This window comes from Lissotriton vulgaris, chromosome 2_1 (genome assembly GCF_964263255.1).
Source record: "Lissotriton vulgaris chromosome 2_1, aLisVul1.2, whole genome shotgun sequence".
In the NCBI taxonomy this organism is placed as follows: Eukaryota; Metazoa; Chordata; class Amphibia; order Caudata; family Salamandridae; genus Lissotriton; species Lissotriton vulgaris.
This window is the reverse complement of record NC_141687.1, coordinates 1,032,391,309-1,032,404,489: the sequence shown is the minus strand read 5'-3', so window position 1 is coordinate 1,032,404,489 and position 13,181 is coordinate 1,032,391,309. Positions and strand designations below refer to the sequence as shown.

The 13,181-nt window shown below is 44.8% G+C and overlaps 1 protein-coding gene across 1 annotated transcript in view; it reads left to right on the top strand.

Moving 5' to 3' along the window:
- Window positions 1-13,181, top strand: part of UPP2 (uridine phosphorylase 2) — a 162,879-nt gene that overhangs the window by 16,873 nt on the left and 132,825 nt on the right. The window contains exon 2 of the mRNA XM_086956668.1: window positions 1,993-2,110. Within this exon, the coding sequence (XP_086812794.1) occupies window positions 1,993-2,110 (118 nt within the window). The remainder of the gene's footprint in view (window positions 1-1,992; window positions 2,111-13,181) is intronic.

Sequence of the window (13,181 nt, the reverse complement as noted above, 5' to 3'; positions counted from 1 at the left end):
CAGCTGTAGATTCAAACAAGCTCTGGGGGTCTATCTTGAATTCTAATCAAGCCACGATGTTGGCTCTTAATTACCAAGCTAACTAAATGGACATACGAGTTGACCTACTTAATACACTTGCAGTCTTTGTATCAGACATTGGTAAAAAAAAATAGAAAATTTAAATGCATTTATAACTTGAGTACAATTAAAGAATGAAACCAGTTTTTCAATATGCTCCTGTAAGGAAGTAGTTGACAAGCTGGCACAGCTTCCAACAGTATTTGAAGAAATCCTGGATGAAATCCGAACCACCCCCAATTTGAATAAAGGGAAGCCTACTTGTAAAAAGCAAAGGAATGAGTTAGACATCATTAATTTTTAAAAGCTCTGGAAAGTTAACACTAACAAGGGCAGAGGACATGGGTAGTCCCTCGCTAAGGGTAAACCGAACTTGTAGGGTCCCTACAGAGTCATAAAATGAAGGTAGCACAATTGCTAAATTTTCTTAGTATATATCTTATGAAGTTTTACTGGAGCAAGCGAATATATTTGAATGTTGCTTATCCTAAAACGTGTATATATAGAGCTCCATCAACCATATGCTCCAAAAGAGATAATGGCCACTCATAGCTAATGTCCATGATATCATATATATTAAGCAGTCTGGACAAATTCAATAACAAGAGAAATTATTATATTTAAACCTTTTTCTAATAGTTCACAAGACCTGCATCTGTAAGCTGTGATGATAACCTCGGAGCCAAATGTAAAATGGTCCCTTGTGAGAACTCCTATGCACCACAAGTATGAAAAGTAAATATTTTTAAACTTTGTGTTAGCTCTCCCTCTCATTGCATCCTCTCCTAAAGCCCCCAATTTGAATTAATAGAACTTAAATGAGGAATTCTGAAAAAACAGTCTCTCTAGCTTTCTGTAGGATCCAAGAAATAAGCTTTTTTTTTTTTTTACGGAAATTGACAAACGTTTGAATCTATTGTCTTCAACAAGAACAGCTTTAAAATGAAGGTGTGCAAATATTAACATGCCAATAGAACATCTCAATTCTTTTATCACAGAACTCACTCTAATTAGATAATGATACAGTAAAACCATGATGTCCAAACTGGAATCAATATGGACAATGTTGTTTGGATTAAAGAAACCAAATCTTATCAACCAATGTAATGTCTATGTCTATGACGTGAAATATACACCCCAACATGCAGTGGGCTTTTAACTGTTTGTATGACTAGATTCAACTGTTTGTTTAATGTATTGTTGGACTAGATTTGATTGTGTGTATATATTGTAAATAAGTCCCTCAGGATAAAACACGTTGGCTACTGTGGCTCTTATTTTAATGGAAGAATTTGAACAAGAATAAAGAATGTTTTCAAAATACACTTAACGAAGAATTTGATTCTTTGAAACTGTTCTTGGAATATTAGAAGTTCCCTGTTGTATAACTATGATTTAAAAATATTATGGTCTTTCAAATAAACGAGTGCTGAACCACATTAACAGATTTATGCTGGAAATAGTTTCCATTGAAAGTTGAAAAGGTTTGAACTTTCAGTTCTGTGCACCTTTATACTTTTTAATGACCTCTCCCATGGTAGGGTTAGGTGCAGTAGAATATTGCCTCAACCTGTTTTGTATATTTGTTTTAAAATCTATCAGTTTGAGTGAGTTTTTGTGATGTAGCATCAAATAGTGTACTACTTGGCTAGTTTTAGAAATGTATAGCAATACTGATCCTGCACATTGATCCCATTACTGTACTTTTTTCAATATGGCCATCCAAATGCTATTTCATTATATTGAGTTTTAATTTATGTGTACACCCAGAAAATAAATACTGGTACTGCACATCTCTTTTGTAGGAGCTACAAGGTATTCTTTGTAATAGGATATTAAAACGTGCTAGTCAGGTCGAAGACAACCGACAACCCCTTGTTAAAAATTGTTTCTTTTATTATATGCCAAAATAATTCATGTTTTTATTTTCAGAAATGGGCTTGTTCACATTAGAAACCCTCACTTGGATTTGATGCCTGAGGACAATCTTTATCATTTTGGTCTGGGAACAAAAACACATAACCTGCTTGCCATGTTTAGTGATGTCAAGGTAAATGAATATGCTGCTTTGAGCTTTTAATTAATTTGATTAGTTTATTTACTTGTTGTATTTTTTTTTTAGCCACCATAACATTCATTGTCAAACATTGCTATGTTCCAGGGAGACAAACTCCAGGATTGAGGTGAATGGCATCCTACATGGTGGCTAGAATGAGCATGATGTCATCTAACTTCCCTTTGGCTGCATTACAAAATTAGTAAAAAATAATCAAAGCTAAACTTCTTGGGAAACCGATGGGAGACTCTCTCAAGGCCAATTTAATACCTCTTTGCCTCCAAGTAGATGACTATCTATTCCGTAATGTTTATGGACAGTGGGAAATGTCATCGAGATGCTCTGCTAAATTATCAATAACTGATAAAACTTGGTATAGACACAACAAAAATCTATTTGTGTTTATCGCACAACAACCAAATCGTTTTATTATTACATACCATATTTCCTAATCTTCTGCTTAACTCCCACTCCCAAGTTGGTTTTCCTTCATACATTGCTCCGTAGTACCCTATCAGACCATATGAGGTTCCTATTAGGGCTTAGGAGCCTCATCTGGTCTGATAGAGCACTGCAGAAGGTTTGGCAGGGAGTATGAAATCATTCCTGTCAGGGGGGTACAATAGTGTCAAAGTAGCAGCTGAAGAAAGTCATCTGGACTGAGGGGTATCAGAAGGCTTTTGACACGCTGAAAAAGACACTGTGTACAGCACCTGTTCTCCAGGCACCTGATTTCAGCAAGGAGTTTGTGGTCCAAACAGATGCTTCCAAATATGGAATTGGGGCAGTGTTATCACCGCTAAATGAAGCAGGTCAGAATCAGCCAATTGCTTTTATTAGCAGGTGACTTACTCCCCAAAGAGCAGTGTAGGACTGCCATGGAGAGGGAAGGCTTTGCTGTGGTTATGTCAGACAGGAAGTTGAGACCCTACTTGTTTGGGACTCACTTCAGTGATCAGACTGAGCACAGGCTTCTCAGAGGACTCATGCATATGAGAGGAAAACAACCTGTTAAGATGGTCCATCTCCCTGCAGAATATGGACTTTACAGTGAAGCACAGACTTGTGACCGACCATGCCAATTAAGTTGGCCTTTCCAGGTTTCTCTGCTTAGCTGATTAAATGGCAAGGTAATTGCAGAGTTGGCCCTTCACCTTTTATCTTGGGGGACGGGGGCATGTAGGTAAATGCCTTTTTGTATGGTCACCCTCATTTTTTCTGGACTAATACTTTTTTACTATGTGCACTAGGTCATTGCTAACCAGGTCCCTGTACTTATGCTCAGACCCATAGAACAAGTCGAGGGGCATTAATTCCCTAACTCACAACGCGCCAGGGGGCACGTTTGTAGAGTGCTGCAGGGAAGGGGCGTGCCTCCGGAGAGATGCCAGCTTTTTAATTTTTTTAGAAGGAGGCTGTGTGGCCCTTCTTTTCCCGTTTTTCCTGCCCTGGGGACCCTATCCCCCAGGGCATGGCCACCTACTTGTTTTTATTTAATAACGAGTGGGCTGTGTGGCCCCCCTCCTGAGGCCTCTATTGGCCCTGGGGACCCCATCCCCCGGGGCCTGCCCTTTCCGTTTGGGACAGTGGGGGGAGCCCCAATGCCCTTACGGTCCCCCAAGGTCTCCGCCTCCTGCAGGAGCCGGCATTGCTTTTGAGCAAGGGGAGCTGCTGAGATGCAGCTCCCCTTGCTCAAAAGCAATTCTGCTTTGTTTAGTTGAAGCAAGAGCAGGTTTTGCTGCTCTCGCTAAAAGGAACCAGAGCAGAGTTTGTTATAGCAGGGCGAGAGTTGTGCTCCCACCCTGCCAACGCAACCAGCAATGTCCCGTGGTGGGAACCCCGGGACACTGCAGTAGCCTGCCCTGTGGGGTGGCGGTCCCCAGTGCCATCAAGGGCTCCAGGAGGGGGGGTATGCGGCCGCTTCCAACTATATAAAGCCCCGGGGAGATGGCAGTCCCCGGGGCTGTGGGGGGCCATGTGCCTCTCCGCAGTTCATTATCAAAGCCCGGGAGGTGGCAGTTATTTATTTATTTTTATTTTATATAGCGCGCAGATGCCGCAGCCAAGCCCCAGGTCAGAGTTGTGGATTGGGACCCCCCTACACATTTCGTTTTACAGCCTCAGGGAGGTGGCGGTCCCCGGGGCTGCAGTGCCCCCGGCATACAATTAAATAAGATCCGGGGAGGTGGCGGTCCATGGGGCTGCTGGGGCCCCTTTGGCCCACACAAACTAATTGGCAATTGCCCCAAGGACCTGGCCTACCTGGGGGCTTTTTGAAAACAAAGTGCGGGAGCTTGTGCTTTGTTTTTCTTTTTTCGCAGCAGAATTCGTGACTCCAACGTAAATTCGGCAGTTTAAAAATAAATAAATAAATGCATTTTTTTTGGCCTTGGGGGTCCTTGTGGGACCCCCTGACCAGGCCTAGGTGGTCTGGGTGTTTCTACCCTGCCCCCTTCTAGTTTTATACTTTTTTTTTTTACTCTTTTCTTGTGACTCTGTTACAAGATGGCTGCCAAAACTTCCTGGTTTGGAGTGTTGGCAGCCACGAGTTGAAGCTTGTGCCCGGAAGGGTTTGCAAACCCTACTTGGTGCTCAGACATCGATATTTTTCTTTTAATTTCTCAGGAACTACTGAACGGATTTACACCATTTGAAAAACAGGTCTCTTTCTGATACAAGGGCTACCTTTTTGACAAATTTGGCGTATTTCCGTTTAGCAATTCGGGCTGTAGTCTGTTCCAATTTTTCCTATAGAAATTAACATGGGGAAAAACAGGTTTTGGGGACCCCCCCTTTTTTCTTGGCTCCCGCTTGACAAATCACCCTGAAACTTTTAAGACAGGAGCTGACCTGAGCAGCCCATTAGTTTTGAAAATTCTGCGAAGATTCGTCAAATGGTGCCAAAGATATTGGCAAAAGAAAAAATGCTATTTGAATAGAAACTAGGTCCTAAATAGAACTACCTACTAGTGACAGCCAGTAGGTAATGTGTGTGCGTGTATATGTTTATATGTGTATATATAATATATTCTAAAAGAAAACATGCAGTCTCCGGACGGCGAGACAGGCCACACCAACCGTGCTTCATGAAATCCTTTATTGTAAGGCAGAAATGCATTACGCGTTTCGACAACAAGTCTTAATCCTATGCAAATATTTCATGGGTGGATTTGTTAGCTTTTAAACAACGTGACTAAAAACATTATACGATATAGCACTTTCATTTTTTACCCAGCCATAACTCGGAACTGTCCGTTTAAAGGCATCATTCGGAATGTTTGATGCACAGTGCAAGAAAATGAAAAGTTTTGCCAATAACATTGAATGATTTATGTGCTAAAAAAACTGCAGTAACGGTGCCTCATGGATGTGGTGGTCCAGATAAACTCAGAACATACTAAATTGCAGGAAACTATTACGAAAATACTATATTTTTGATGAACTTACCTGTATAAAATTAAAAAACTGAATATTACATCCCTGCAAAATGGAACTACTTAAAACTTTACAAATCGTCACTTACTGCCTCTTTTAATCCATAACGTGGGCATTGGTTCTTCAATGTTTTTAGTCACGTTCTTTAAAAGCTAACGAACCCAACCATGAAATACTTGCATATGATTAAGTCTTGTTGCCGAAACGCGTAATGCTTTTCTGCCTTAAAATAAAGGATTTAATGAAGCATGGTTGGTGTGGCCTGTCTCGCGTACCGAAGAGTGTGTGTTTTCTTTTGGAATATGGAAGATGGCTGACACGATGGGCTCCGACCCGAGAGGCTGAGGCGCTCCGATTGTCACGTTTCGTTTGGAGAGAATATAATATATATCTATATATACACATACACATATACGATCCATCGCCCTCAGCAGCCGCCGAAAGTGAAGAGGCCAACACAGGAGAACAAGTGGGAACAGCCTTTATTCCATCCACAGCCGGTAAGGAAACATTGGACACCCGCTGTCATAGCGAATGCATTTCGGCTTCTACTTAGCCTTCTTCAGCGCTGCAGGTGTTTTCAGTCAGTCAGGAAGCGGCAAATGTATCTGACACAATGTCACGCCCCTCCTGTTTTGACCTGCTGTGCTCCACCCCTTCAGCCCACAGGCACACGCAAATGTCTATTGGCGAGTCTTGTGTAGTGACTCTCATTCCCAGAGTGCATCATATTTAATCGCTGGAAAGCGTTGCGTGGGGATGGCAAAGCGTCGTTGAAAAGCAATTGTTTCTCACTCTGCTGCAGAAGAACACCCTGTCACCTCCGGTCTCCTTCCGTCCCAACCTGCCTGCTCCTGGTAACAATGGGCGGGGACCAGGCTGACATGCACGCCCAGCCCAACGCAGAGCCGAATGACCCCAACACCGCCGTATATGTCCCAGACAGGCAGGTGGACCCCGACAAATCCCAGTACCCCGGGCAACTCCAAAAACACCACCGAAGCAGCAACCAGCAAAGTCGGAGTCAACTTGGTGAGACGGGGGCCCCTTAGCGCGGTACTGGACTCCGCGCTGAAACATACGATCCATCACCCTCAGCAGCCGCCGAAATGAAGAGGCCAACACAGGAGAACAAGTGGGAACAGCCTTTATTCCATCCACAGCAGGTAAGGAAACATTGGACACCTGCTGTCATAGCGAATGCATTTCGGCTTCTACTTAGCCTTCTTCAGCGCCGCAGGTGTTTTCAGTCAGTCAGGAAGCGGCAAATGTATCTGACACAATGTCACGCCCCTCCTGTTTTGACCTGCTTTGCTCCACCCCTTCAGCCCACAGGCACACGCAAATGTCTATTGGCGAGTCTCGTATAGTGACTCGCATTCCCAGAGTGCATCGTGTTTAATCGCTGGAAAGCGTTGCGTGGGGATGGCAAAGCGTCGTTGAAAAGCAATTGTTTCTCACTCTGCTGCAGAAGAACACGCTGACACCTCCGATCTCCTTCACATACACATATATACGTATGTGTGTATATTACCTACTGGTAGTTAGGACCTAGTTACTACCATGGGAAAATGGCAACATTCTATTCCCAATACCTTTGGCGCCGATTGCTGAATCTTCGCAAAATTATCAAAACTAATTCTTTGTTGATATCAGCTCCTATGTTGAAAGTTTGGGGTGAATGGTTAAGGGGGGCGAGAAAAAAGGGGGTCCCAAAACGTGTTTTCTCCATGTTAATTTACATAGGAAACCTTAGACAAGGCTACAGGTCGAACGAGTGAACGGAATTAGCCCAAATTTGGCAGGGAGAAGGGTATTGGTCTAGGAAGCACGCTTTTGTTTGTTTGGTGTAAATTCATTCAGTAGTTTTTGAGAAATATCAAAATTTACAGATATCGATACTTGGGAATTCTGCCATCCGCTTGGCTGAGGCGTTACGAGCATGAGCTTGCTGATTGGCTGCGAGCGGTTGCAACTAGGAAGCGTTGGCCGCCATTTTGTGATTCTGTTGAAGCAAGTAAGGTGAAAAAAGAGTGAAAAAAGTAGGAAATAGGAGGGCACGAGGGGTTGCAAAGTATTCACCCCGACCGGTGTGTAAGTTGTGGGCTACGGAAATTAAGTGCGGTATTGCATAGGGTCTGATGCAGGTGAAGGTGAGCCAGTGCTGGACTCTGGAATTAAAGCGTGAGCCCAAATTGTGTGTCTTATGCTGTGAAGTCATTTGGCGTGGCTGCTGCACTACAGTTGTGGATGTAGTGTCAGCATGTGTTTATAATTACTAGGACAAACTACTGACCTGTACTGGTATGAAAGTCCTGGTGTACGGTATATATGTGAGGTATTGTCGAGTCCAAATATGTCCTTCATAAGTATTTCCAAGCCTACCCACGTCAATGTGCCTAGGTCGCTTCCACCACAGTGCACAATCCTGAGGTTAGGGTGTTGGAGAGGCAAACAGATTTTAACCAAAGGCAACAATTGGTGGCACTACAATCCTCTCTGTCCAAACCATTTAATGTCCATATTTTGTAAACCTAGGTCTAAGTCAATACATCTCTGTTCTGCATACATCTTGCACCAGAAAACATAGCTATGTCCTAAGATCCAAACTAGCATTTTGAAGGTTTGGCTGGAAGGTATGGAAAGATGTCTGTAGCTCATGCAGTTCCTTCGTAGAATAAGCGATATGTAAAGATAGGGAACTGGTTTCTTTTCACATACAAAAAGGTACCTGATTCGGAGATGAAAAGCATTGTTTTTTTTAAAAGTAGGGTTCACATTTGTTTTGTAGAAAAGTATCTTTGTGATTGGATAAGAAAAAGCAGTTTGCACATGGAGTACATATTATAGGATAAAATGTGTTCAACTCAACCTCACCTGCTACTTGCATTTGGAAGGCACTGTTCGAACTTAAAACAATTGTGAACTTTTAACCTGCACGTGGCGTTAAATGTTCGAGGAAATGTTGCAAAAAAATATCGCTAGGTTTAAACAAATTGATGAATTTTTAACCTCCACGTGTTGTAGAATGTTCTAGAAAGTACGTTGCATTTCTGACTTCGCTGTGTACTTGAATATTAAAAAAAAAATTATATGGAAAAGTAGAAAGACCGTAATAGAGAAGTTTTGAAAGCTGAAAGAATCAAGAAACTATTGTAATTTGTTCTTGATTACCTACTGGTGGTCGGCAGTAGGTAGTTGTCACTATTAACTGTCTGTAAGTGCGTTGTTGTTCAGAGTGGCCTGGTGCTGATATGATATGGTGCTACACTCTGGTATGAAACCGAGAGTGTAAACCGTGAGGTCATTGCTGTAAAGTGATGTGGTCTGGTGTTTATAGCATATATGTGCAAGTAGTGTTAGTAGGCGTTTATATCATACAGGGAGTGGGAAGCAAACTACTGACCACTACTGTGTGTTAATAGTACACCTGAAGAAGGAAGCGAAGTAGTTCGGCCTACCAGTGTGAAGACTTGGGGATGAAACCGAGCTGATTTCTGTAAAGCGATGGGATGTGGGCGCTGTACGATACTAGTCGCTATAGTATAAGTGTGTAAGTAGTGTTAGTATGCGTTTTATAATATATAGGGAGTGGGAAGCGAACTACTCACCCCTACTGTTGTGAAGACTCGCAGATTAAATTGTGAGCTCATTGCTGTAAAGTGATGTGCTCTGGGCGTTGTAGCATACCTGTGGAAGAAGTGTTAGTTTAAGTTCCTACAATATGGGGAGTGGGAAGCGAAATACTTACCCCTACCTCAAGACTTGTGGATGAAACCATGAGCTCATTGCTGTTAAGTCATATGCGCTGTGTAGTATTCCAATGTAAGTCATAGTAGACTGTTAGTATGTAATTCTACTACAATCTACGTATGTAATGTTAGAATAAAGGGCTGTCATGAGGGGAACCTTGCGGAGTTTGTACACAGTGCTGGATTAGACTGTTGCTTTGCTGTCTGCTCCTGTTGGTGGTTTTTTCAGGTGTCTTGTTTTCTTCTAATCTATCTACTTATTGGATCCACTGCTGTCTCTTCACTACATACATTTTGTGACTAGCGGGAGAAGGTAAAAAAGAAGGCAGCATTCACCAATACTTCAAAGTTGCTTGCGTTGTGCTGAAGACTCGTTTTCTTCGTGTAGCTGTTTCTACTCATCCCAGGGTCGTCAGCTCATTGAACTATGTCATCCAACCTCTGGTAGGATTTAGATTTTGCGCTTCCTATGCCTCTGCACTACACTCTGGTCGTGTAAGTAGTGTTAGTATGCGTTTATAGTAACCAATGCATCATGGTCCTAGGGAGCGGGACCTCCCAGGCACAGCTCATACAATGTCCCAGGGTGTGCATCCACCGGACATTTATGTTCAATCAATCATCGCATTTATATAGCGCACTACTTACCCAGAGGGTCTCAAGGCACTGGGGGAGGGGGATCTGCTACTGCTCGAACAACCAGGTCTTGAGTTGCTTCCTGAAGGCGAGGTGGTCCTGGGTCAGGCGGAGGTGGGTGGGGAGGGAGTTCCATGTCTTGGCGGCGAGGTAGGAGAAGGACCGTCCCCCTGTGGTGGCTCTACGGATGCGGGGGACGGCGGCGAGGGCGTGGCTGGTCGATCGAAGCTGGTGTTTGGGAGCGTAGAAGTTGAGGCGGCTGTTGAGGCATCCTGGGCCTTGGCTGTGTAGGGCTTTGTGTGCGTGGGTGAGGAGACGGAAGGTGATTCTCTTGTTGACCTGGAGCCAGTGCAGATCTCTCAGGTGTCCGGAGATGTGGCTGCAACGGGGGATGTCCAGGATGAGTCGTGCTGAGGCGTTCTGGATCCGCTGGAGTCTCTTCTGGAGTTTGGCGGTGGTTCCGGCGTAGAGGGTGTTGCCGTAGTCCAGACGGCTGGTGACGAGGGCCTGGGTGACCGTCTTCCTGGTCTCGGTGGGGATCCACCGGAAGATCTTACGTAGCATGCGCAGGATGTTGAATCATGACGAGGAGACGGCGTTGACTTGTCTGGTCATGGAGAGGGAGGAGTCCAGGATGAAGCCCAGGTTGCGTGCGTGGTCTGTTGTTTTGGGTGCGCTGCCTAGGGCGGGGGGCCACCAGGAGTCATCCCAAGCGGTGGGTGAGGATCCCAGGATGAGGACTTCCGTCTTATCTGAGTTCAGTTTCAGGCGGCTGTTCTTCATCTATTCGGCTACCTCTTTCATCCCTTCGTGAAGGTTGGCTCTGGCGGTGGCGGGGTCGTTGGTAAGGGAGAGGATCAGCTGGGTGTCGTCGGCGTAGGAGATGATGTTGAGGTTGTACTGGCGTGCGATGTCTGCGAGGGGGCTCATGTAGATGTTGAAGAGGGTTGGACTGAGCGAGGAGCCTTGAGGGACGCCGCAGATGACTTCGGTGGCTTCAGATCTGAAAGGAGGAGGCGGACTCTCTGTGTCCTTCCGGCGAGGAAGGAGATGATCCACTCCAGTGCCTTCTCCTGGACTTCGACGTTGCTGAGGCGTTGTACTAGGGTACGATGGCAGACAGTGTCGAAGGCCGCGGAGAGGTCGAGAAGGATGAGGGCCGCTGTTTCTCCGTTGTCGAGCAGCGCTCGGATGTCATCGGTGACTGCGATCAGGGCGGTCTTGGTGCTGTGGTTGGTCCGGAAGCCAGACTGCGAGGGGTCGAGGGATCCGTTCGTCTCGAGGAAGGCGGCCAGCTGCTTGTTGACGGTCTTCTCGATGACTTTTGCAGGAAACGGGAGCAGCGAGATGGGGCGGTAGTTTTTGAGGTCGGTGGGGTCAGCCGATGGCTTCTTGAGAAGAGCGCTGAGTTCGGCGTGCTTCCAGCTCTCCGGGAAGGTAGCAGTGTCGAAGGAGGTGTTGATGATGTCCCGCAGGTGGGGTGCGATGATAGCGTCTGCCTTGTTGAAGACGTGGTGAGGGCAGGGGTCGGTCGGAGACCCGGAGTGGATGGAGTTCATCGTGCGGACGGTGTCTTCGGTGCTGATCGGAGTCCAGGCGCGGAGGGTGGTGGTGGGGGGAGGTGGTTCGGTCGTGGTGATCGTCAGCTGAGTGCTGAAGCTGTTGTGTATGTCCGCGATCTTGTTGTGGAAGTAGGAGGCGAGGGAGTTGCAGAGGTCTTGCGAAGGGGTGATGTCGTTGTTTCCGGCGTTGGGGTTGGAGAGCTCTTTGACGATGTTGAAGAGTTCTTTGCTGTTGTGTGCGTTTGCTATTACAGGGTGGAGAAACACAAGGGGAGCCAGACCCAAAGGGACAGGTGGGGAGGCTGGGCCTTAATTTGAGTGAACACAGCAAAAAGTTGCCCCGCCACCTACATTTGAATCCACATTTATGGAAAGTTGAACACGCTAACTGTCGGTATCAACTGGGTATTTTTATTTATACCAAAATATTTCAAAAGATTAGACTATGTTTGTCAAAACAGGACATCGTAAACAAACAAAGACTTATTTACATTGGAGACTTCAACCAAAGTAGTTATGCTTTTCTGTACACAAATGTATTACAAACTTAAAAACATAATCAAACACGGAATAAAAAACAATCTGAAGCAAACAGAAAAATGTAACCTATACAACATTAAATGATAAGCTAGATTCTTATAAATAGGAAAAATGAGTAAAGCATGTGAAAGTTTGAAAGGAGAGGGGGAAAATTAGAAAAGGAGCAACGTGAATTTGTAAGTCTTTTACAACCAGCAAATGCTGGTGTGAAGAAATAAATCGTGGGTAATCCTCTCTAATCGGCCGACGCGTTTCGAATCCAGGCAGTTATTTCCCTGAATCTCATCAGGGCACAATTAGTCTGTCTGTGGGTGATAAAAAAGGGGGAGACTACTTTTAATCTTTGTGACAAAAGACTATGCTCCCTGGTATGTGCCACTCAGAAAGTAGACCTACCATTGTGGAATGAAAGCGAATTCAGAGGAAATTGCACATGAAGTCTTTAAGTGCAGGCTTGAAGTACTAGGTGAGTAGTCCAGGGCGGGGGCCACCTAAAAAACGAATGACCATTGTGACATTGCCATCATGTGTTTGCACAAGTGCATGGTCAAGAACAAATGAATGTGGAAGGCATACCGTCAGCTGGTCCTTTGCGAGAAGCTTGCGGTTGCCGCTGTGTAGAAGTTAGTGTCCTATATGGGCTTCAATTGAATTATGGCTGGAGACGCTGTGTGAAGAAAAGGGGCAATTACGTCAGGGAACTGTGTCTGGTAATAGCCATTGTAAACTCGGGAAACGTTACGGAGAAACGTACCTTAATTTTACAGATTCGGTGCAGAGAAGTCTTGTGTTTTCTTTTTCTCTAAATCGGCATATGATTCAAGTACTTTATCGGCATCCGTTGTTGAAAAGATTAATTGAAGCGTCATGCCGGGGGTCTGGTTGAAGCCAAGAAAAATACACAAGCACACCGCTTACCTACGTCCAGCCCAGTCCATATCTACGGCGTTCTGCAGTAGTACAAAGATGGACGCTGGGTGTGTTGCCATGGAGATAAGCCCTCAGCTGTGGGCTTTGCCTTGTGGGAGTTGTAGTTTGGTGCAGAATTGCACGTAATCGTGCAGAATCACTGCAATGACAGGAACTGTTAATGAGTAGGTGAAAGGTGGCGCCCTATATATGATGTTAATCAAGGAAGAA